The following is a 27197-nucleotide window of genomic DNA, read 5'->3' as shown; positions in this document are numbered from 1 at the left end:
CAAATCCTTCTGTTTTCTTTGGTCATAGGTTAGGCCTAGGCTGCCATAATGCCTTGAAAAGACAGCTACTTCCACTTTATATTGCTCAAGGACACTTATGAAAAATGGGTTTACACTCTGAGCCCCTACCAGCCACGGGGACACAATTTTGATGTCACAAATCGTACTGTTTTGTGACAAGGAAAAAATCCTTTTCTCATATCCATTGAAAGTTACACATATGACTGTTTTCTGATCCAATCTGTCTGTCCTAAACATTGTTTATCAGTACTATTGAAAATGTTAAATAGTGTTTTACAAACTTCGTCCTTTATGATTATGGACTGGATATAATATTTTATTAAAAATAATTAACCCTTACATACTATCTGCTTCAAATATGATGTGAAGTTGACACTTGAGAGATGAAAAAAATAAACTAATTGTCAATTATTGTGCCTGAAATTTGATCACTTTCCTAAAATGGCACAAAAAATATAAAAAATAATCTATTTAAAAAATTTTACACTGTTTTAGACACGCTACAAAATTTTGCACACTGAGGATGTTTGGGGTCAACTTCATCCTGTATTTATTCAGAAGGATTTCAGATCTGCGAGTATAGATCAAATCAAGGTAAGTGGTGCTTTTAGGAAATCTTGAAACTCTGAGCCTGCCATGCCACATTTGTGTGTATTTTCTAGTTTTACATTTGCCCAGGTTCTCACAGAAACAGGAACTTGCTGGCCTTTGAAATAGTGAAATAGTAAAACAGCATAGGATAAAATCATCATTTTGGTGAGTGTAGGAAACACATGTGCATAGAAACAAAGCTTCCTAGCACTGCTTTGAAGGCATAGCTAAGTTTGCAACGAGTCATTTTTTTGAATGTTGTGTGTTCTAAATGTTAATTAATGTTATAATATGTAAGCAGTGGCTCCACAGTGCAGTGGTTTTACATACGTACTTAACTAATAAATAAAAGAGCCCTGGTTTGGTGCATGGTTATATATTAAATCCCACTAGTTCCAGATCACCGTATTCCATCTGTTTTTGATTTCAATAAGATATATTTTAATTATCATGCCTTCATCTCTTCATGTCTTAGGTTAAACAAGGCATTAAGTTGACAGTACAGGTTTTTCTCCAAAAATGAGTGTTGAAAAACCTTAAAAAATAAACTCTGCCTGCTATCTGAAACATGAATTAAGGATGGATTATCCATTTATTAATGTTAGATAGGCTATTTATACTTTCTAAATATATCTGCAGTTCAAGTTAAAACTAATCAATCCCATACTGTGAAGGCATGGAATATTAACAGTATATATAAGTAACACTTATGTGGCTGTTGGTATTAAATAGGATCTCTCCCTAACATCTCTCCAGTATTTTTGTTACGTAATAATTCTGCTGCTCTTGTGCTTCATCTTCTTATAACTGACCTGCCCACCTTTAGTATACCTTTCAGCTTATGATACTGTATAATTGATTTGATTGGCCCTATATGTACACACCTGAAAACACACAGTCTTGTACCTAAGGTGCAGAACACGTCATGCCCTTCCGCCCCACTTTACTTCCCCTGCAGGAGTTTGAGCTTTCTCTTAGTGTTTATCAGCGGTGTTTTAACAGGTATGACCAACTCACTTCTTTACTGCATGTTAGTGGAGCTTATCACCAAGCACCATGCCCTGAGCACTGCTTCTACTTCACAGGGCCACCAACACCTCAACTGCCACTGGATGTTTACACTGATCCCTTCATAGAGGACTCCCTTGGGCTGCTCTCTCTGTTTGTGTGTTTGTGTGTATCTGCATGACTCCCTTGGGCCACAACACAGTGTGTCTGCATTCAGCTTTGTGGAGTGACAATGCTGGGTCTGTTCCTCCGGACCACAGTCAAGCCCTGCGTGCCAAAGGACAAGTGATGAAAGAACGAACAAGGACAACAGGTCATTCGATTGAACTACCTTGACATATAAAGCGAAAAACAAAATATAGCAGCTGCACGCTTTTAATACTGCAGTGCAAATATTTCTTCTCAGATTTAGAATATTAATATGTTTTCATATTTAAATAAAAAAAATATCAAAGGAGATAAATATGACTATATATAAATATATAAGGTGTAAATGCTTCTGTTGATTATACTATGTTGGTCTAAGCACTGCTAATGATACTCAATGGCAGTTAAGGAAACAGGAGTAAAAGGCAGCGCTGTCTTCTTTTATTTTGCTTTTTTTCTTTACCTTGGCCAACTTTCCACAAAAGTGAAAATTAATCCTAATTAATCTTGTACCACAGCTACACTCACCTTTATAATCATATTTTGAGGGAGATGGTTTCAGTTATAAAAACTGACACATGCTCTTCAGTTTGTTAAGTAGCACACAGTAGCATTTGGCTAAGCAGTGAGAAAGCAGTCAATAGACTGCAGCCAAAAATTTTAACTATTCTTTTTTCTTTTTTTCTTGGCCATACTTGGAAAAATCTTTCACTGAGCAAATCAATCACATCGAAGCAATTCAAACAACACACTGAAGCTTCAGCTGAGCAGACTGCATTTAATTCATTTTGCTTCCTGCTGCTCATCACTTAACACCTCTTTCAGGCCTAATAACAATGTAATGCTCATGGCACAAACCATCATCTAAGTGTTTGCTGCAATTGGCAGTATCACTATTAATATTGGCCGTGAACAAATCTGTCCTTAGTCAGAAAAAATGTCCTTATCACAACAATAGGCAACAGCTAGATCAGAAAGATGACAAGCAATACGCTTTTATCACATGTCAGGACAAACTAACTCAGACTGGAGCAAACTGAGCCCAACCTGCACAGTTGTGACCCCCAAATGTACAAAACTATTGTAGTTGATACATGAATAAAATTACAACAACTGTTCCACCGAGTGGTTTTCTCACAGAGCTAGGATATGCAACATGAATCCTCATGCCAGTATGGACATGAAAAAGTGACCTTGTATGGAAGAGGGTTTGTAAATGGACTGGAGCACATTTCACGATGCTCACAAATATACTTAGCAGCTACTAAAGGAATAGGAATAGCAGAGAAAGATATTTGACATTTGTGTCAGTGTACTGCTTGGTGTGTTTGTGTCGGCTTGCGTGTCACAAAAATGAAACAAAGAGAATCAGAGTGAGTCCTCTGGGCCATAACACAGCTCATCTGTGCTGAGAGAAGTGGAATGACGCTGCCAGATCTCCTCCAGTCACCATTACTATGGGCTCGAATACAGCCGACTAGTGAGTGAACCAAGTGAAATGATCATCCAGGACTTTACAGGCCTTTACATAATTGGCAGAAACGACAGGAGAGCAGAAAGCAAACATACATCGGCATTGTAAATTCTCGCTGCAGGGTTTCTGCAGCAGCATTTGAATCACAAGCGCCAGGCGCAGATGACAGTGAAGGCTGCTTTGCAAAACACAAAGGGCGTTTCACCCTAGAGTGAAGGCACCCTTTTCTCTTAGATTATACTGAAAATTGAGGAGGTGCTGTCTTGTGCAGCCTGTACGCACATAGAGAGTAACAGTTTGTAACACCAGGAATCAAAACAAAACCCTTTTAAAAAATGATTTAGACTATTACCCCAGACTTAGTTATTTATAGCTGTAGCAGATGAATCATTCCTTGCATTCTTCTACAGCTTTACCTTAATCAACCAGCACAGAAACTGTGACAGTTTAGCATTCAATCTCTGATATATTAAGAGTTTAAGTAAATAAAAAATAAGCATTAATAATTCAATTTGTTTGCAGGCTTATTTGTTTTTATAAAGATTAATTATATACTATCAGCCCCATAACATTTCATGAACAAAATTAGTTTGATCCAACTCCTGAAAGGGAAGTTTGTGATTCAATAATGAGAAATTTAGCAGAATGACATACTGACATTAGTTTATCTTGAGCAAACAAGGCTGCCTTACCAGAGTGATTCTAAGAAATCTTAAAGTTTTTAAATTAGTTCCCAACTTTGAAATACTCGAGATCTTTAATCTTTTAGCACAAGGGATTGTTGCATCATATTCCATGCATTGTTAATGAGAATCCACTTTAAATTTTACTCTGCAACTAAACCAGGGTGGAGATTAAGGGGGGGGGGGGGGGGGGGGGTGTAAAAAAAAATCCTGGTGTTTCCGAGTCCGACTAATATAATGACAACTGATTTATCCTTTTGTGGTAACTAGACAAAAATCAGTGCTTTAGCTTTTCTGAAAAAATGAAATCTTTTAAAGTTTTAATATTAACATTGCATTTCTTTTATGTTCCACATATGCCATTACCCAGTCATTTTCCTCACAGACCACAAATCTGTCAGATTAGTCAATTGTTATGGCAGTGCTGACAGCCCTGTGGTGTTTGTAACAAGTAGCAGTGCTATAGAGCAATGCTTTTATGAGTCTGCATACACACTTGTACAGGAAGGATACACATGCAACAGCATGCAGTGAGATACACGTTCCTTTTCAGTGTGGCGTTAACTGATTGTCAGTGGGTGTCTATAATGCGCCAATAAACTTTGCTCTTTGTGGCAATGTGCCAGCAAAACAAGGTAAAAAACCAGACAGACGGAGCCAGAAAATATAGAAGTAAACAATGAATACAGTCGAAACAAGAATCTGCCTTTTTTAAGTGATGAAGATGCATTTGGTTACGTTCCAATGATAAAACTGTGGGTGAAAAACTATCTGTATTTCTTTGTTTACTCCACAAGGTGCCCTCATCTTACCCAGGTTCCTTTTTTTTGTTGTTCCTTATAGGATAAAACCTGCCTCACTTTCTATTTCAACAAGTACTTGAAAATCTACACTGCAACAATAATGGAAAGAGACTGTTTTATGTGGCAGGTTTTTAAGTGTAAGGTGAAATTAGCAACGTGATGACAAGGCCGCTCATTTTTAACGTCACTAACTAACATTTTAAAAGGCAGCCACACAGCTGAGTCATTGAGCCGAATGGTCAGGCATCAGAAAAACTTGATGTCACTTTTCAGAAACAATAGACGTGAACAATACTCAAGTTGTTCAAATCGCTGCACAGAAATTCATGTTGAAATATTCCAGATTTCAGATTTGTGGCTGTCAGATACAGAAGCTGTCACCTGGGGTAAAATTAAGGTGCAGCGTGCCAATGAGTGTGACCACTCATGAGGTTTTTTTAATTCTATCTATAGCGATTCATGCTGCCACCGCTCACCTAGAAGTTATTTAATGTAATGCTTTGTAAGATAATAATTAATTTTACCATAACTGTATTCATGGGTGCTGCCCACCTTATTTCTATCTTACCTATCATTTATCTCTATATTCACTGTTATTATTCACTCTCTCCTGCAGGACTGCGATTGACAAAACAAGAATCGTACAGATCACATGCATCAGTATACGCACACAAACAGAGCGCAGCCACACTGGCACACACACAGATTGAAACCCCTGAGCAGATCAAGGCTTATCCACACACAGTGGTAGCTCTGCAGGATCATGAAGGCTTGGATCCAAAGTACCAGCTTATATCTTCAGATCAATGGCTGACCTCCCAACCAGCTACAGCCAGACTGACCAACACTACGTAGCTCAAAGCCCAGCCAAAGGCACTGCTCCAAGCTGCATGCTGAATGTTATATCAGCCTAATGATTCACCCCAGAAGCCCAAACTCTGTCAGCTTGTCAGTTCTTTTTTTCTCCCTCTTTCTCTAGGTCATTGTCACTGCTTTTTTTGTTTTTGTTTCTGTTGTTGTTGTCACTGCCACAAACTCTGTATTTTTCGCCTGTGTCTGTGAGGGAAAGGCAACCTGTTCTGGGAGTAAAAGCAAAAAACATAAAAGAGCAATACTTCTGGGGGAGCAGAAGGTGAATTTTACCATTCAGTAATGCAACTATCATAGCCAGCTCCAGGAAAATGCTTTTAAAAGTATGAAAGCAGGAATGATAACTGACACCCCTACAAACAGTAAGATGCCTCAAACCTTCACAGCCAAAGGCAGTGCTGTTGGTCAGCAAGAACAAACAGCATATACAGTTTTAAATCTAACTAGCTACAAAATATAGTATAGTATAGTATATATAGAAAAGACAGAGGTGATCAGATTAGGTACAAGTCAAAATACATGTTCTGAATAACAGAGAAATGCAGATTCAATAAATAAATAAGGTTTTTATCAAGTTTTTTTCTAGATTTTTTAGATGTGTTTTTTTCTGTGTGTTTATCAGCAGCTTCTGTTGCTACTGCTGCATGAAAACACAGCGATTTAACTTTTAATACTGGCTAGTGGAGATGTTTCTGCAGGAGACCGCAGTATTTTAGGGATTAACATACTTTTCAGACACTTTCAGATTTCATTTGCAGCATTGAGACAACTGTAATTTTCTCTAAATCTATTAGGGAAAGTGATTCCAGGCCTACCAGACTATCTAGCCCAAGTCTGCGCCGTTGTCAGGCAGGAAATTGATGGAATTTGGCACCTCGTATCCCCCTTTTCAGTCAGTCCAGCTCTTGGCACAGATCTGTGTTTGAATTGCAGGGGGCTAAACAAAACTGATGAATAACCATTAGCATTTTAGTTCTGCAGTGAATAATATATAAACAAACAAACAAACAAAATAACACACTCATGATTCAAATAGAAATGACATTTAATGTCAAAGACCATTTTACCCATCTGTTTTTGGATGCCTGACTTTTTCTGCTGTCGATAATTTGGACATATAACGTTACAGTATATGCAGTATGCTTTTTTTGAATGATCGTTACTCATTGTTGCTTTATGTTTTCCATACCTATATGCAAGTATTTTCAGTTTGAATCGGTTGAATCACACTCTTCTAGACTCCTCCAGAGCATTACGTCTTAAAGTGTTGGGTAGACTAGGTCTCAAAAATGGAAAAATATGAACCATGTAAAAACTTAAGGGTTTTATTTTGATTAGATTACCTACTGATATTTTTTGTTTTTGTGGTAAAATATTTGCTTAATATAGCATGAAAATAAATGAACAGCAAACGTTATTGTGCGTTATTGTGAAATTCTATAACTATATAACTTTCAGAAATTGTCACTCGTTGCCCTTTGCAATGTGAATGTGTTTAAATGTGAATGTTTAAAAAAAATAAACATCATTGCATTGAATGCAAGCATTTGACATATGAAGCTAGAAATTCACAGTAATCATTACATCTGTCCAAACTTTCCAGAAATTTTTATGGAAGTCAGAGACAGTCAACTACGAAGCCAACGATGATTTGACATGAAATGAACCAGATGCTTTGGAGTTTTTGGATTCTTTTCATCCAGCTGTCATGGGACAAAAGGCAAGGTACACCTGGACAGGCTGACAGTCTATTGTAGGCCTAATAGAGAGCAATCGACACCCTCTCACACACATTCTCAACTATGGTAAATTTAGACTCACCACTTAATCATAGCTCCATGTATGTCTTTTGACATGAATAGAGCATTGAGGAAGCCAGAGCACCTGGAGAGAACCAGCACAAGCACAGTGCAAAATCCACACAGAAAGGGCCAAGCCAGCTTCTTGTGCTGTTTATTATTAAATGTTTTCTGTTTGAGTTCATCCTTTGTCTAATATGTCTTGTCTTTTGATTATGTTTAGTCAGAGTTTTTCATTCATCGTTTTAATTTCACAATCATTCCAGTTATCTTGAGCACAAGATCTTTTTGGATTTGAGTTCTTGTTATCTTTTAATGTCTATGGAGTTTGTCTTTTCATCTGAATTACCCCCTCAATTAAGGGGGGTGTCTGTTTTTTTCAGTTATAGTAGTTTGCTTCCCATTTTCTTCTGTTAACTAGTTTTCTCTTATATCTGGGTTGTACTCCCTTGATCGTCTCGATTATGCTCAACTGTGCCTTGTTCCTCCTAATTTTTGTATTTTGCTGGGAAAAGGGGAACCATGTTTAGCAACTTACTGAAAATGCTCCAAACATAAATGGAAATTTTGTATTTAAGGTGAAAAAAAGAGTTTTCACAATTACAACAAGCTTGAAAGTAAGTACTTCATGAGCACCTGTGTTGTGTAGTATAGCCTGAACATTCTTGGGCAGACTTTCTCATCATTTCTTTTCATTGCTCTTCAATGAAAGAAGGACATTCTCCTCCACTGTGTTTTATAGAGGTCTGTAGACACACACTATTTTACATCTTCTGTGATCCCTCTGATTTTAAACAAAGATTTGGATCATCAATCTATAAGATATGTTGTGACTGATTTTCAGCTCATTGCTCTTTGGGAATCACCTTGTTGGTGCAAAAATACTATGTTATGCCAGTAAAACTGGGTTATCTTTGGGATTTTTCATAGATTCAGCTGAAGGACAAATTACGTGTTTTTGAGACAGACTTTCAGTAACTGAGCCTAAAGACACAATTTACAATCAGTTCTTTGCTGAGTTGTCCGTTTAGTGTAGACAGAACAATAATTTATTCCTTGAATTATGTGGCTTTAAAAAATGCAAAAATCTTTAAAAGATCTTCAGATAGCAAGTGAATTATTATTAAACTATTGGAGAACTATTGCTTAAAACCACTTGAACAGTTAAAGAGTTGTTGCTTTAAACCACTTTAAAATTACAAGAAAGTCGGGTTCCTTGAAAGTAAAACATAAAGGAATGTGTGTGTCTCAAGAGTTTTGCACATTGTACTTTGTATGTTTCATATTGTCTGTTGTGTGAGTTTTATATATTCCTAGTTTTCATGTTTGTTATTTTTCTGCAATTTTTTACTTGTGTTACCTTTTGTGTTGCCTTTTCTGGACTTTTTATAAATTATATATAAAAAGCTCACTTTTTATTTTACTTCAGTCTCAGATCTATTTGGGTCCACTTTTCAACATAACGTGCATGACCCAAAGCTCAACACACAGGCAAAGTTGTGTTCATGGGCAACTGAATGAACTATTACAAACCTTTCTTTGAAAAGAACTCACTCTTCCATGTGAATACTTGTGTCTTTTAATGACTTATTAAAGAAGAGAAGAATACAGAGGCTTTTTTTGTTATAGGCAGGCGAAAGGCAATGCTGTAAAATAGAAAAAAAGCAACAGAACATGCAGCAGGAAAAAAATCCTAATGTGGACGGCTACCAAAGATAACACCATGTCAGCTGCTGCAGTTTCTCCTGGTGAGCTCTGTCCTTACTGCACAAACTGATCCTCGCTAATTTGGACATAGCTTTTTTGATTCCCTCTTTTTGCAGCCAAAGCAAGGCATCAACTGAAGTTTAAGTTGTGTCACCTTGGCAAAGGCTTGCAGTTCAAATGAAAGCTCATCTTTCTGGTTTCCACAGAAGAGGGAGAGTCTTAATGATTTGAATTTGAAATTTTGTGAAGAAAGCAAAAAGCCATGGCAAATAAGTCATACTCAGACCTATTTGATTTTCATTTTTCCCTTTTACAAGTGACAAAAATTCTCTTACCATTGCTTACCAATGACTTTGCTGTCTAGTTTCTCTCATTCCCAGTATATTCTTTGACAAAATTTCAATCTTTCAGAGTCATCTCTCAACCCACAATGCATGAGGAACTTTGCATATAGCTAGGATGAGTAAAGTGCATTTTCTATGTTTTTAGTTGTTAGCTATCAGCCTCTATAAAAAGACTGCAGTTATGACAGCCAACACATAATCTCTGTCTTTATTCTTTTCCCACAAGTCCACATTAAAATTTCTCTGATTTTGAGTTTGTGTTACAGCTGTCGAGTCTGTGGAATCAAACTTTCAAAGTAAATTCCTACAAAAAACATCAAGGATAAACAAGTGATTAAAAGGCCAAGCTTATGATTGTCTGAGAGAGACAGAAAAAGAGAGACACATCCCCTCACAGTTAGCTGGCAGAGCTTATTCTGCCTGTACTGCCTCACTACCTAATCTCACACTGTTTGTCATCCCCTCTAGTCCTATATATATCATCTTCAACTCAGATTGCAAAAACTGGAGTTGTACAAGTTGTAGCAAAAAAATATTGCCTGAAGATGTTAGCAACTGCAGGATAAGTAAAGGAATTGCAGCAGTAGATAAAAAAAAGAAACTAAAGAAAAGAGTAATCCTTCATGACAACCTCGGCTGCTTCTTTACAGGGACATTTTGTTGTTACAACATATTTATGATCACATGTGTTGAGCTATGTTCCCATTGGATCAAACACAGTGTAAGAAAATTCATCCAGACGCTATCCAGATTTGATTTGACTGAGATTTTAGTTGCCAAGGCTCATTCTGTATTGCACAGCACACACAGAACATAGCTGCCACAATGACAGCTAAATCAAGAAAAGTGTATTTGTGGCAATTCTGAATATTTGGGGTTTAATCACATGAGCTGTTTCTGGATTAATACATCATTACTCACTGTTAATGAATACAGTCTAAACAATTCTATAGCATTCAAATGTTATCTGTCAACCATGCTTCAGCTGACTGATGATGAAAAAACTAGCATCATGGCTGGAGAAAGATGCTGGCAATATTGTTCAGAGATATATTCAGCTCTATATTATTTTTTGGGTGAATAGCAATACATCATATATGTTTAAGCATCTTCTAAATGTTCAGTTCTAAAGGTTTTTTTTTAATAAAGCAGACTGAGTCAGGATTCCCATATGTATTTGAAAGTCTACTGTTTTCCCCCATTATGCAAAAGTTTATCCAGCGTTTAACGGAAAGTTGCTGAAGTTTATTTTATGTATTATGATGTTACATACTACAGTAATTAGTGCAAATTAACACACGAGGTCGATGCATCATATTTGCATTCCCTGTACATCGGGTTGCCGCCTCCGCTCTGTGCTCAGACACTGTATTTCACTTTTGAACTCCAAAAAGTAATTCTGAAACTTTGTGAACAATGTGAAGCTAACTCTCACTACAAGGGATTTTTAATATTTTATTTGTGGATAGTGTGAATCAATTAGGGAAAACCTTTTTTTAGTAACAGTTAAATGTGAGAAACTCTACCAATTATTGTTTTGTTTTTCTTTTACTTCTCTTTTTTTAAGATGTACTTTCTAATAGAGGCCTTGCAGAGACATGAAAAACTGTGCATCTTAAACCAACATCAAATATTTACACAAAATCTGAAGCTGACATTTTAAAAATGTATAATAAAAAATATAAATTTTACTGTAGTGTAAGTATATTATCTTTTTATTGTTTACTTTATGACCCATCCTAATGTTAGTTTATATGTGTTTTTTTTTAACTTTTAAATACTATTCAATTATAACTGTAGTAAGAACATAAGCCTAGGTATGAAGATTATCTAATGCACAACTTATGGGTTTATCATCAGGCCATTATTATTTGCCAATGTTATTTATTTGCTGGTATCTGCATTTATAGCAGCTGTTAAATTGAAATCAAAGTAAATAAAAGACAAGAGAAACAACCATCAACTATTTTATGACCACTGACCTTGCATAGTTTGCCTGTCAGAGGGCAGATCAAGTAGAGCATTAAAAATGAGGAAATTAATAAATACACATAGTAAATGTTGAGATAATCTGCTTATGTTTTGTGTGTCTGCAAAGGAAAATATATTGACTGTTATATTAGATTCTTAAATCATCAAATATCAATATTAGTATCGGTCTTAAAATAACACACAAAAGAAATCATATATTGGTCGGGCTTTGACAACGTCTCCAGAAATGTAGAGTATAAATATTAGCCAAACGCTTCTACTTAAATGCGCTTTATTAACTCATTATCAGCAACGGTTATGAAGGCAGGAGCTTTAGTTTGCTGATCTGCAGCAAAGCTTTATACAACTCCAAGGAGGAAAGACAACAGCAATGACTGCAGAGAAACAGTCGTTACTGCTCATCAATCTGTCTGAGAAGGGTTATGAGGCCATTTTCAAGCACGTGTCGCGCTGAATGTTACAGCAGATCAGTATGGCTTTCACAGAAATCCATTCCTTGGAAACACACTACCTTTCAAAAGAAACAAGGGTGAAGGGAGAAGGCAAAAACAAAGAAGACAAATTCAAGAAAAGAGCAATGACAGAAAGTCATTATGTTAGAAATATAATGACTTAAATAGATTGCTATTTGATAATGGCGATAGCTTTGTTTTGCAACACCCTATAGAGAGTAAGATCTCCATAGTGAATCTCGCTGGATTTCTAATGCTGTATAACTTATTAATGAGTAGATGAGGTGCTGTCAAAGTAAATAACTTTGGCCAACGGGGCTAAATGTCAAAAAGGAGCTAGGTAAAGAAGACCAGACAGCTTTAAATACAATTAGTTTTTTATTCAAATTTCTGAAATTTCAAGTCGTGTCTATCTCAGACAGAATTCTGGGGTTTTCTCACAGTGTTTCAGCACAGAGCAGCTCAAAGAAGAGAAACATGTCAAATTCGGGGAAAGCAAGAAAAGGAGAACGTGTATCAGGAGAGAAAGGTTAAACAATACAAAGAAGAGAGGGAAACCAAGACAGAGCAGCAGATAAAATACAAGAAAGAGTACAGATAAGTATAGAAATGAAAATGGAAAAGAGACATACCTATCTTGGGTGACCTTTACCAGGAACTGAATCACGGTGGAAAGCAGTCAAGATAAGCTGAATACACTGAGGAGGACATCTTTATTCCTGCCTTTTCTCCTGCTGATATTTCAGCAAACAATTGCCAAAAACAAACAGCCAAAGCACAAGACCTGTAAACCTGAACTGTATTAAAGATCAGAATCAGCTACACACAGCACTGAATCATTTCTGCGTAACGTCTGAGCAACAACAAACTGGCCTTAGCTAAATCAGCTGCTTCATTCACAGGGCAGCGATGAACCTGCCCTCTCTCACCTCCTAAGTCTTCAGAAAACAAAACTGCTCGTGCTGGCTGTTTGGCTGGCACAGCAGCTTGAAGGATCTCGTACTTATACCTTCACACTCTCAGATATTAGAAATTCATTTGCATTCATCAGCAACACCGCCCCCGAGGGGATCTGTGGAAATATGTTGAATTGTTTAGTCAAAATTACAATACAGCTGGGGCAATTTATCTTTTGAAAAGCCTGTTAATTTGTTCAGGAGGAAATAGTGTTTTCATTTGCATGTTGAATAAGGAGTAGCTGGAGAACCCTTTACCAACCTGTTACACCACTCTCTTCATGGCTAATGAGGCAGGGAGCAGTGAATTACTGATTCCACCGGGAACATTCAGCATGACAAACACACCATGACTTTACAGCTGGCAGAGAGAAGGTCCACATATGTATGTGTGTGGGTGTCACTATACATGTGTGCATGTATTTGTCTGCAAATAGGAGTGTAGATGTGAAAATTCATGCCGGTGTTGTTTTCTTTTCTTTTTTTAGCTGCTTGGATTAAAGCCTATAATTACATTCAAAATAATTACATTAGATTAGTTCAGATTAGATCAAACATAGCCAATTATATAATAAAGCAGAGGGAGTTAAATGCACACATAATATAGCCCTTGGTAAGAGTGCTAATTAAGTTGTGGAGCTAAAGTAACAGGACAGGCATCAATTTATGTGATCAAATTACAATCACTGTGCTACTTTAGAGGATAAAAACTTTTTCCAAGAGCTGTAACACTGAGATGCAAAAAACTATCTCAAGGACGCCAAAAGTGAATCTATGATTTATGTGAAGCATTAAAATCAAAATACAAGTTTTAAAGGAGTGAAAATTAGCGTTCTTTAAGACTAACTGATCTCGATATTACAAATATTTCATTTGAGAAATAAACTAGTCTGTAAGAATACACTAGATTATTAGCAACATGCCAAGCTTTACACACTTTTATGGAGATTAATTGTCGCAATACTCATACACTTACTCTAGAGCAGTAAATTCCAATATCTGGGACAGGGCCCCCTGGTGGGATGCAAAGGTACTGCAGGGATGAACACATAACATACGTGAGGCTAATTGGCTGAGAACACTGGAAATCAGTTGATTCTTTGTATACTTTTCTCAGCTTCAATCTGAGGCTTTAGGAGAAACACACCACCTTTTAGACACAAATAATTGTGTTATCATGACAAATTAACACTGTCTATCAAAGTTACAGGAAGGACTGATAACTTTGCTGCCTAGCTCCAACATTAGCATCATCCTGTTATTAACCATAGCCACTACCTTAGTGATAATGTGGCTATCAGATGTGCTCTGGCCAGATTAACATTCATAACTGTTTAATATGTTATTGTTGTTAAAAAGGGATCTTTAGCCCCCCTAAAGATCCCTTTACCACTTAAATTCCTTATTAAGTGGTGTTCAGCATTGTGATTGTCAACTACTGTTCATGTGTTTAGCTGCTAGTGAGGGGAGGGGCTTGTTGCCTGCCTGTCTACAGTAGAGCACCTAATCAAATAGCAATTTCGATGCTGATTAGCAACTATTACATTTTTGACAACCCTACTGACAATTGTGAAGACCTTCATGAACCAAAAGATAGAATAGTAACCCCTGTTTATCAAATATAAGCCTGCTGATTGTTTCTCAATTAAAAAGAAAATATACATTTTTGAGGGGAATTGAAGTCACTGTGACTTTGCTGGGAACAAATTTGAAAAAAAAAAAAACCCTTCAAAAATCACCTTCACAACAATGGGATGGACAGCATGAAAACAGAATGCCTCCTGTCATAGCTGTCACTGGTGTGGAGGCATATAAACACTGATTCCAGCTGACAGCAGCACATTTAGGAGTAAATGCTATCTTGGGAGAGTCCCACAACTCTTTTGTCAAAAGTTAACTGGTGGAGGAAAAGGAGGAGGGGTTAAAAAGGAGAGAAAGCGATAATGCGGAGAGGAAAGGAATAACCCTATAAATAGTTAATGATGTATCAGTGGCTGGGGGAAACACACCAAAGCTACTTGTAAAGTACGCTTCTCATAAACACCCACGGCCTGCATAGGCAAACATTGCTTCGAGCGAGAGGGAAGAAAAACCGCTTTGTTCAACATAGCAATTTAAAATAAGGATCAACACAAATTCCAGCAACCCGCTGGTGATGCCGAACTTGAATTCACACCTTCACCATGGGCATTTCAAATCCTTAAAGGGTATTTAAAGAAAGTTTTGTATTATCAGAAAATCCAGCAGCTGGGAGAACACCACACTGAATAGCACCACAGGTTTTGTCCTGTAAGATAAAAGCAACGCACAACAAAGCAAATGCGAGATTAATCATCAGCATATGGATGTTCAGCTTGACATGCTGGTAGTCAAGTACTCTAAAGTAGCCTGTGATTTTTTTAAACACTTTGAGGCTTAATCTTTTGGTTGCTAATTAGGTATTTTGGCTGAATTTTAAGTCTTTGCTATCCCTATGGAAAAACATAAAAAAGATGAACTTCTGAACGGTTGGGGTGCAACACTGGTGCAAAAGAGGCACTAAAGGAAAAAATACCGCCTTTAAAGTTCCCATTTACACACATGCTGACAAATGTGATAAACACACACTGTGAGCGCTAATACTTCATGGGAGTTCATCATCACTGGAGTGAGAGAAAAAGCAATGAGGCTTTTTGGCAGATTTCCTGCTCACCCAGGGTTGACAAATTGCCAAGGCTCTCTGTCACAGCTCCACTTTGAGGCCACTAACCATTTCATCTGCCATGATTTAGATCTTGAATAAAAGTAGCTTGATGGAAATGCATATTCCTTACACCTTAATTTGCATCACGCAACATGCAGCAATTACAGTCTCTTTGAAAAGTCATTTGTATGAGACAAAGCTCAATGAATCAAGTACATTTTTGCTGCCACTGTGCAGATTCAACTCAGATTTATTCATTTATTTTTTTAAATCATGATAATTTTGAGTGCGAACACATGAAACAGTCTTCATAAGTAGCACAAATGTGTAATTAAGGTGTTATCCACTTCACTGCAAACAAACTCCTATATGAGACGTAAGCGCTGTGGGAAATCTAATATCCTTCAATTTAAGTTTGTAGGCACACAAGACAAACAAGCTGATTGTATAAAACACATCCATCACAGTTTTTGTAAAAAATTTTATCGTTTTTCCGGAGTTCTGTTCACTCAGAAGAAAACTGTCTCGTTCGCTGGAAGGTAAGTGTAAAATGCTTTGCTCTTTCAGTTTTCAGGAGCATCAATAAAATAAATCAAGCACAAAATCTGTTCAGAACAAAAAAAGAATATTAATCCAGGTGATATTCAAAGCATGCTTTTTTTGAGAGAAAGAAGTTATAATTTAAGGGTTTTTTGTCACTTCGAAACTGTGAATGTGCGTACTGCCAGGAAAGGCTTTTGTGTTTCTGTGCGTGGAGTGAAACTGTGGAACAGTTTGAGTGCAGAGCAATGTCCAAACATAAAGCAATTCAAAAAGAGTCATAAAGATACGATCTTCATGAGATAGAAAGAAATGGAAAATGATGAATATCAGTGAATGTCTCTGTTTAGAAAGTTGTTATTTGGTGCTTATTTGGATTGTACAGTTAACTTTTCAAAACTGAAGGCACCGGCTTTGTTGTGAGGAGGCAAAGTTATGGAGTTACAAAAACATATTGATATGATAATAATTAATATTTTATGTGGTGTATATATTATATTAGAAATATGTTCATTGTTATTACTGCTGATTATATCAGTAAGGAAGCTAAATAAATGTTAAGATAAGATCATCTTTATTAGTCCCACATGTGGGAAATTTGTTTTGTCACAGCAGAAAGTGGACAGTGCAAAGTTATACAGCAAAAATTTGAATACAATAAGAATAATATGCTGTACACAACTGTACAGAATAGAATCAAATAAAATACTATAAACAGTAGAATAAAATAGAATAAAATATAAAATAGGATAAAATAGAATACAAATGCTATATTCAACTGAGTAAAAATACAACTTTGTCAGAAAAGAGTATTGCACTTAGTCTTATTGCTCATGTGCGGGTTTGTGTGTGTTTGATCAGCTGCAAAAGTCTTTGTTGTAGAGTCTGACAGCAGTGGGGAGGAAAGACCATGTTAACTGATAATGGCAAAGGAGTGGGATTAAATAAGTGTGCACTTCTTCCCACTCCTTTTAGACATGTAAATAAATCAGAACAGGTGAAATGTATTTTCTTTTATTTTGTAAAGCATTTTCTTTGCTACATAATCTCCTGTATATTGTTTACATGATCAAAATAAGATTTACCCCCCCCCCCCCCCCCCACACACACACACACCCACACACACAGAAAACTTTAACATAAATGTGCTTTTTAAAGATTTCAAGTTGTTGTGGAGTCAGTAGTTGTTTAAAGTGAAATTAGCATTTGCATTGAAGCAGTGCAATATATTTACCCTTTGAAAGCCTACTTGAAGTAGGCATTTTCCTTCCTTCATCTCAATTCTGGTAAAACTGACATTCCAGACAGTTTTTCTAAGGGGGTCAGTCAGTATATCAGCCCCCACAACCTTGAAACTCACATCTCAAAGCTCATCCAATCTTGTTTCCGTCACCTAAGAAATATTGCAAATATCAAACCTTTGCTGTCATTCAATCATCTGGTATTTTTAGTTCACAACTTTAATTTTCTCCCACCTCGATTATTGTAATTCCCAGCACGTGCATCAGTCAGTCCTCCATAGCCAGTTTCCAATTAGTGCAGAACGCAGCAGCAAGACTGCTGACAAAAACTAGCCAGCGGTCAAATATTACACCTGTTCTTGCATCCCTTCACTGGCTCCCAGTGAAACTACAAATCCACTTTGAAATTCTGTTACTAACACATACAGCTCTATATAGACAGGGCCCTGCTTATATAGCAGTGCTTCTGGGACTTTATCATAGCACCCGGCATCTCTGATCCTCTAACCAGGGTCCCCTAACTGTCCCTCGCTCTGATTTTAAAACCAGAGGGGATCGCTTTTGAGGTTGTTGCGCCTACACTGTGGAACAGCTTTCCTTAGTCAATCAGGTCAGCTGACTCTGATATTTGTTCTGATAAAAACTCATTTTTACAGGTTAGTTTTCCCTTAATCTTTTCCCCTTTATTTTCAGCCATAGTTTGTCACTATTTGTATGCGTTGGAATGAATAACTGACCATATGGTTGATTATGTGTCAGTATGTTTGAACACGTACACGAGGGGTCGGCAACCTTTCTGATGATGAGTGCCATCTAAAATTTCCTCAGAAGTCAGTGTGCCATATGATTGCATTAGCAATAAATTTAATAACGCTCTATATCAACAGTTACACACTATATAGAACAACTTTATAGAATTATATTTGTTCGCAGATGTTGGCAACTATCAGCGAATAGTTATCAGCTATTTTGAAACAACAAAAAATAAACACTTTTTATCCATAACAAGAACTCCACAACAGAAAATGCAAATGCTATTTATGGTCTCCTCACAACAATGATAAGAAAAATAAACTGGGCCAATATGGCATGTTTATTGATACAGGGATACACATGTTAATGTGATGTCTGGTCTCCCACTCAGAGACACAGGTCTCTAAGTGTCCAGCATTCAGGCGGCTACCTGAGGACACTATTCATGTGGGAGAAAATCTGCTCACACAGATATGTAGAGCCAAATATTGTCAATAAGGCCTCTGCAATGTTCTGAAGACAGTTAAACTTGTCAGGTAGTGATGTCCAGCAGGTGAAAATGCAAACTCCATGAACACGCACAGCTATGGATACCAGCTGCGTTCGTAGTTCTGCAAACTTTGACCCCCACAGAGTCGAGCTTTTCAGTTCGGTCAGCTGCATTTCGATGTCCTCTGAGTTCAGCCAGTTAATACAAGACAAATCCAGCTGCTCATTAAGCCTTTCTGGTTTGATCAGAAAAGAAAACATTGGTCCATACATTGGTCCATACACCTGAAAGTCCTGAAAACACATTGTGACTTCTGTCTCAAGTCTACGGATGTATCCGTGTATTTACGTGGTGCTGATGCTGCGCTGAGCGGACAGCTCCTGAATCATGTTGGAATGTGGGAATTTCAACATCGCTTGAAAAAGGTGCCAGCTAGCAATGTCCCTCTCATGAGGCTAAGTGATTTTTAGCCAACTACAAGTTGAATCTGGTAGTTGGAGTTGTCAGCTAAGATACCATCATTACGAAGTGGCACAACTAATGTGTCTATGTGAGCTAATTTGCAATGTTCACCGCTGGCACGGCCATTTATTTTTTAATGCACCTTCTCAGATTAATTCACTGCGTGTAGTGCCCAGGGCTGGACTGGGACAAAAAAAATCGGCCCGGGCATTTTGACTAGAGACTGGTCGCCCAGGTATTATAGGACAAGCCATAAAGCCTTTGAATGAAAACGAACGCTGTGACAGTGATGTACAGTCCTGTTGATATATGTATGATCTCTATACATTTTACATCAGATGAAAACTTTGGTTGTGAGATTCAGATAATTATTTACTTAAAGCCAGACATTTTAAATGAGAATAAGAAAGAAAAATATTTCTTAGTGCCCCCCTTTCCCTGTTAATGCCCCACCTGGCCCGTGGCAAAACTTTGCTAGACCCGACCCTGCACAGTTACCAGCTGTCAGCTACTTAGAAAAGGATCCTGGTGTTATTCCCTTCAACTCATTCATGTCACCTAAAAGGTAAACCTGTTTGTCCATCACCTTTTCAGCTCTGATGATTCAGTAACATCAGGACATCTCCTGGTTTCATCTTCATGTTTCCCTCTCACCAGATAACCAAACCGGTATCACGCAGCTTTTACAGCTGTGGTTCCCGCAAACATCAACTGATACTAGAAATTAATAATAAATAAATTCTAACAACAGCTGATCAAGCTTAAACGTGCTGCTGTTGTTTACCGCGACGTCCGCCGGTTTCCTCTTTCTGGCGCAAAGTGGTTGATAAACAAACAAGAGAGAAAAGCCGATCAGCTGACCATTGATCAGTTTCATGATCATATGAGCTGTTCGCACTAAAGTAAAAAGCACCATCACTTCATGCGGATACCCTTTCGGCACCAGCTGCGGTCGCAAGGCTGGAGCCGAACAAAAGCACCCTGATAACGACTGTGTCTGAGACTGGGTCTGAGCCCGCACTGGAATGGTAGCGCTGGGCAGGATGGCTGCTGTGTTTGCTTCGGATTACTCCTCACCCCCCACCCGACCCTGTGGCTTGTCACGTGTTCCATAATGTTGTGCTGTGGACATTTATGTGCTTTCTTGTGCAGAGGAGTTTTTCTGTTTCCCGTTCTCATGCTGTCCTCCCAGGAGCCCAGCATGAGTAGAGGTCTCTTTTTTATCTCTTGTACTTTCCCATTGTAGTGTATATTTCAGTGTTTTTTTTCTGTAACGCTACCGATCTCCGACCTGTATCCCCATGTGATGTCTGTGTTGTGTGTGTAAGGTCGGGGGGGGGGTCCTATTTTACTGCAGGACAACCTGCACGTGATTGATTGATTGATTGCTTGATTGATTGATGAAGTAGCAACAGGAAAGGGAGGAGAGAGAATGAGAGAAGAAGAGGCAGCTGTGCAGCGTAAAGGTGCAGAATAATATAGAAACTCTCTCATGCTAGCTAGTACGCAGTACGAGTTATTCTAATTGACTGTAAAAAGTCAGCACAACGAAAATACACTACACCTGAACTTGGTTTATACCTGAGCCAGATAGACTGCAGGCCATATCTTCTTACCTGAAGTTCAGTTCACCTGACACTCGGTCCGGCGGCCGTCTCCTCCTCCTGCCTCCCCTTTCTCTCATCCACCTGCTGGCCTCTGTGGAAGCTTCGCCATAGCCACCACCAAACAACTGACTTAAATTTACACATCTGGCCAATCCACCACCTTTCATTGTTTATGCCTTTACAAAAAAAAAAAAAAAAAATCATCGGCCCATAAAAAAGAAAAATCACCATCGATGGCCAGTCCAGCTATGGTCGTGCCATCAGTTAATCATGGCATACGTGACCAGGGTTGCCAAGCCCTGGCGTACACTATCTTCAATATGTAGCTTTTATTCAAACTGTGAAGTGCTTTGTAACTCTGTTTCAAAAAGTGTTACATAAAAAAGTTATTAATTTCATTTACTTATTTATGTTTAACTTTTTACATTTTTTTACTGATATGTACTGAGGTCTCAAAACTTGTCATCAAGCGTAAAGCGCAGGTCGTCATCTTTATGGGGAAAAGAGCTTTTCCAGACCATAGTTTCTGGCCAAAGGAAATATGATAATTACGCTTCACCTTTTCTCTCTGTAGAATATGGTTTCATGAACAAGAGCGCACATTTATCTGCGTAATATAACTACTCAGACAGTACACTGTTTTAGAAACAATAATATTTTGTTATTTTGCAAGATTAGTTCTACCCTGTCTGATGCTTTTTACAGTGTGACAATGACCAAGAACTTCTTAAGAAAAGTTTTATAAGCTTAAGCACAATTTCAAACATGGATAAATTGTAAATGTTGTATATTATCGAAGGGTTGGATGTTTAGTGTTCTCAAAGGGTTTTATATATCATTTGTTCTTTTTATAAAATTCAAATGAAACCCTTTTTTTCAACTGTGTGCATTTCAAACAATTTCTGTTTGAATTGGAGAATGGAGAATGAGAAAACATTAGTACAGCTGCAAAGTAAACTGCGTTCTCCCTGGAGGAGGTTGACTCACCTGAGGGTGAAAATTTGTACCGAAGAAAGAGCAGATAGAGCCAGAAAAGTTGAGACTGTTTCTCGCTGCCGAATGGGTTTGGAGGGTGCCATCACCACAAAGTTATTGTCTAGTTTCAGCTCCAACAGTGGCTGAAACAGTCTGACACTTCCAATGCGCTGCATAGGGGTATGCCCTGCAAAGTACCCTAACGGCCTCGGCTGGTCTGTGAGGACAGAGCTGCCCTTTCTTGAATCCTCTGAAGTGCAGTCTCCGTTATCTGTGGTTTGAACCATATAGTAGAGCTCCACCGGAGTGCCTTGAGCTTCCTCGGAGACCTTCTGCCTACCAGGCCTGACAGTAGGTGGGCTGAACCAGCTGGCCAGGGGCTCCAGCTCGGCAACACATATCCCCAGATCGCCTTTTAGCTTGCATGCTCCACGCACCTCTTGAGTCTCATGAAAGGCAAACATCCTGATACAGGGTAGCTTGTGGATGGTGCTGTAATCATCCCAGTCCCTGCCTGCAATATAGAACAGCACTTGAACTTTCGGCCAGCTAGGGTGAATCCTCTCGCTGATAATGTAAGTGTGCACCTTCCAGTTGAATGTAAAGAGAGGCGATGCCGACACTGATGTTGTTGAGGATGAAGTGAAAGAGGGTGTGCTAAAGGGCCCTGGCGAAGTCTGTAGCAGCTCCAGGGTGACAGGCTGCTGGACAGACAGTGGTCCATAGCTAGCATTGACAAAGGGCATCTGCCGGGCCTGGTGGATGAAAAAGGACTCAGTGCGAGCCTGGAGGCTGGAGTTCCTCATTAAGTCCTGGTTTGCCTCCTGTAAAAAGAACGCTGACTCTGCATTGAGGATCCGGTAGCTGACAGGTAGATATATTGGTGTGGGGCCAAGCCTCTGCAAACCCTCCAGGATCACCTTGGTGTCCACGACTGAAACAAAAACATAAAATGACAATAACCTGTTAGCCTTTATTTCACAGACTGGAAAAAATCTCTACCAGGGATCTAGTAGCTGTGAAAGTAAGCTTCATTTTGCAAATTGTATCAGTAAAATCAAATTGAGGTGTGAAATCTAAAACCTTAATGAGAAAATTTGGATGAAATAATTCAGAAAAGGGAAGCCAACACTTCATATTTTACATAACATTTGCATGCATTGCCTGCAACCTGAGGCAATCATATCTACAGTCAGTTCCAGCAGTGAATGTTAAATGGTGTGTTGGAGACATTTCCATATGATATCACTTTCATGAGCCACTGCTCTTATTTGGAAGAATTTGCTCGACACAATCCAAAACACTTACATCTTTCTCAGTCACTTGCTTATCAGGCTTGTCCATGTTCCCTCCTGCTTTCAATCCTTTTCATTATGGTGCGCTAACTCAATCTCCCACCCCACCCCCACTCTCCTTTAATTTCTCCGTCCTGTTATTTTAACTTTCATACATTGTCATCTTCTTGTTTCCGGCACTCCTGTATGTTATTCCAACATTTTCATTTTCATATTTCACATATATCAGATATGGAAAGTTGAAGTCTTCCAAACTGAAAATATTTGAATATTTGGTACGTAGATGTGCCATAGATAAAAAACAAAGAGTGAACAACTTTGTGATAATGGATAGTATTGGAGAAATGTTGGAGAACAGCTGGGTTAACCAAAGAAGAAAACAGCTGTTTGCCTTTGTCAGCTTATGTGACATATGGTTTTTGGATGAACCCTACTTTGTATATATCTACAGAATATTTCACATCTTTGGAAAAGCATGGCTCTGTCATATGTTTGTGCTCAGTATGTGCTTGGTTTTGGTGACAAAACCCTTTCGATTTCAAAAGATGCAAAGGCGTTCATCTCTTTCAGTATTACTCTTTATTCTCGTTGTTTGGCTAAACATGCTCTTAAATCGGGCCTCACATGCCCCTAAAACCTATGGCGTTATTTTTGTGCCACTATTCTGAGCTCACCTAAAAAAAAATTGAGCGCATGTAAAAAAAAGTTTGCAGGTGCAAGTGTTGCATTTTGAGGAGAAATTTATTTTGAGCGAAGAAAAGCTAAATTTGAGTGAACAAAATTCATTATTTTACGTGCGCTCAATTTTTTTTTTACTTGCGCTCAGAATAGTGGCACAAAAATAACACCATAAAACCTGCTTCCATCTCTCCCTCTCCTCATTCTGCAGACCTGACCCCCACCCTCTTCTCTTCACCATCAGTGCACTGATGGAGTTGCCCATGAGAGTCCATTGATTTTCTGTCCTGGACCCTGCATGCTGTGGGAGATGTGGCATGGTGGTGATTTGTGACAATCCATGGCCCAAAAAGCAATGACAAGCTTGCCAGACGAACAGCACCAGACAGAAGAGCAACACTTCAGAAACAGTGCAGTAAAGGGTTAAACTAGCTTCCCAAAACCTTACATGAAATGATGAGGGAGGGAGTTTGGGGGTAGGGGGATTATTCTTCCTTGAAGAAATGTTATTGTCATATGCACAGTAAAAATAAACACAGCATTTTACACTGCAAAATGAAATTCTTATTTTAAATAAGCCTTAAAGATAAAGGTAAACCAGGCAAGTGTTGTGAATAAACACAATTTACCTGAATTTGTTCAGCTAATGTACCCCACTGTGAATCGTTCCCTGTTGCTTCTCTCCTCTCGCACCAGCAGCAGTGTATCTTGAGTCTGGAGAAGTGAAAGCTGCAACTACACAGCTCTGTTTTTCCAACTTAGCCGCATACTATGCAGTACTGCAGGTGGACACTGCAGGTGTCACAGGTGTTAACCTCATAAGCAGCACTGTGTCTAACATCTTTCCTGACGGTCACCCAACTCTCACGTGGACTGCTGTATTCATCCATCCTTTTTTTCCCCTACAGTGAAATGTCTATTGTTCGTTTTTAAACAAATCCATAAGTGAATGATTTATAATATTCCCGGTCTTTAACTTCTTTCACATTACACCTGAGCTACAATTTAGCATATACCTTCAGATTACCTATTTAAAACTTATAGTTAAGCAACTGTTTATGCAAGAGCTGCCCCATTAAAAAACTACCAATTTCTAGGCTGTGCAAGCTACTTTAATGAGCTGTAGATAAAATCTAAAGGTAGGCATCCTCTAGCTGCCAAATAAGTGTTAACATTTACACCTTTAAATTGGGCGGCAGGGAAAAATCGAGCTTTCACATTTGTATTTAACCTTGCATAGGTTGTTTCAAATAACACAGCAAAAAAATTATGAGCCTGTTTAAGGGTTATTGATAAACCAGGAGGCCCTCTATCCCCTCATTTCTACCTCTATATCTACTAATCTGTTTCAAAGTCATGCATTATGTTGTGAGAAAAGTTAAAAATGTTTCTACAATATGTCAAGGACTTTCACTGTTATGTATCTGTATAATTTATTTATCTGTTGCCTTTGGATGTTGGTTAGTTAACTACCAGTTCCATCTAGCCTAACCCCCTGGGAACTTACACCATCGGACCGGGAATCACAACAGTTTGGTCTGTTGTGGCATTATTGAAATGCAGGTCAGGATTTGTACTGAAAAGTCAGTGGCAAAAAAATAAAAAATCAGCAATCAAGCACACGGCTTCCATTTTAATCTGAAATAATTAAGTATTGTTCTAAATATTGCTTGTGCCACCACCCCAGCTAAATAAAATTGTGTTTGCTGCCTAAATAACAAACACCCACACAGCTGAAGCTAATTACAGGCGTCTTTCTTCTTTATAATCATATGCATTAATAGTAAAATGTCTGCCTCTGATAAATGAAAAAGAATAAGAATAAGAATGAATCATAAATATGAATTAGTTTTCTAAGCAGTCGCTTTCATGTTTGTATTCATGTGGCACACCTTCAAGCTAATCACACCTTAAAATTAGTCACCCTCTGTGTGCCGAGACAGCGTACAGTCAGTGACTGCTGCTGCATAGCTTTTACTCAGAAAACTGTGTTTGCGAGTGACAAAACTGAGACCGTGGTCAAGGGACGAGCCGGCCCTTAGTCGGTGCTGGATCACGCTTACAGCCAAGTGAAAGGATTTTCCTGTCTATCCTTTTCTCTGGGGGATGTGACACACTGTCCTAGTTTCCACTTACTATGACACAGATGAAACTAAATACAACAGGAAAAAAAATGCTGTAATTTGTAACTTGAGATTTAGAATATGTCCCTTTCTATGACACCAAGAGGACATCGTAAACAGAGAGGCAAAGTCAGTGTGATTTGTAGCCTTGAGTTGCCCTTGGATTTCATGTAAGCAGCACTGTACTTGTAAATCATGTCTGTAGGACTGTTTCTGCAAATGAAAAAGGGAATGATTTGTGTAGATAGCTTAACTCCATGTGCTAAATCCTGGCTGTAAACTCTACAGGAGTAATTTTGGGCACTGCCAATCCCTCAGGATGTGGCCTGAGGAATCTGATCACATATCAAACAAACAGCTGAACCAGACCTCATCATTAGACAGATGTGAAACTTGGGATTTACTGACTTGATGTTATATACATGCAGTATGAGGCAAAAGGCCTATGGCAGCAATGGGAATGGAGATTAAAATGTTTTTTCCCATATCATTTCACACCATGCAGCAAGCAACTTCTAAAATAAACCCCAACATGGTATTGACGCATTCGTGTCCCCAAGACAGACATGTGTGGCTCCAAATCAAACCGTTTCTTATAATCACCTGTTTTTATCCCTGGCGACCTAAGTAGAACTTCACCCAAGAAATATAAGCCCTTCATCTCCCTTCAGCCTCCCTCCTACTCCTCCTCCTCTCATCCTATCTTTATCCTCCACCATGTGTGCATCTTGCAACCACTCCCTGATCAAACATATTAGGCTGGCCAACTTCAGTAAGTCACTAATCAAACAGCATTTTTTTTAATGAGATTTATAAATGGAGACTGAGGTAAGAGGTAGGAAAACCCGAACAGCAACAAAGATTGGAATGGGGCAGGGCAAGAGGGTGGTGGTGGTGCACTGTTTGTGTTAAGAAAAGTAAAAAATTACAGCAAGAACATTACAGGATGGGCCGCATGCCTTTATTATGATACTCTGATTACAATTTTGTTTTTTGTAAATCTAGCACAACATTGTTCTCACCTCCTTTAGAAGCACCTACAAAGGTTTAATGCCTCCCAACCTGCTGATGCTACTCTCCCAGACTAATGTTGCACAGAAATGAAAACAATTAGTGGTCACTGACAAAACTGGCATGTAAAATCTAAGGTCTCCAATCATATAACTGTGCCCATGGGAACAGAAAGTCCTGTAGGTGATCTCCTGACGCTGCTCTAATTTATAAACAAACACGTAGATAGCTCATTTCAATAAAGAGCAGCATTCTTAAAGGGACAGTGAAATTAAATGGTCCATGATGATGGGATGAGATGAGGCTGCACTATATCTGCTAACAAAATATCAATAAGAGACAATTGAAGAAGAATCTGGTACAAAAGTAGAGTCTTCTGGTAAAAAGACTGCTTGTGAAAACTGCAGTCTGTTACACCATATAAAGCTGAAATGAGTGTATAACTGCGGACATGTGACATACATTATTTAGCATCAGATATAGAACCAGCCC

At 38.4% G+C, this 27197-nt stretch overlaps 1 protein-coding gene across 2 annotated transcripts in view; it reads right to left on the bottom strand.

Annotated features, from left to right (window-relative positions):
* Window positions 1-27197, bottom strand: part of LOC309711874 (transmembrane protein 132C) — a 188275-nt gene that overhangs the window by 93962 nt on the left and 67116 nt on the right. For both annotated transcript variants that reach the window (XM_082542407.1, XM_082542406.1), the window contains exon 3: window positions 21611-22532. In XM_082542407.1, coding sequence (XP_082398533.1) covers window positions 21611-22532 — 922 coding nt within the window. The remainder of the gene's footprint in view (window positions 1-21610; window positions 22533-27197) is intronic.

This window comes from Aulonocara stuartgranti (assembly GCF_965226115.1).
Source record: "Aulonocara stuartgranti genome assembly, chromosome: 7".
NCBI lineage: Eukaryota > Metazoa > Chordata > Actinopteri > Cichliformes > Cichlidae > Aulonocara > Aulonocara stuartgranti.
The sequence above is the reverse complement of the archived record's forward strand: the minus strand, read 5'-3'. Positions and strand labels throughout refer to the sequence as shown.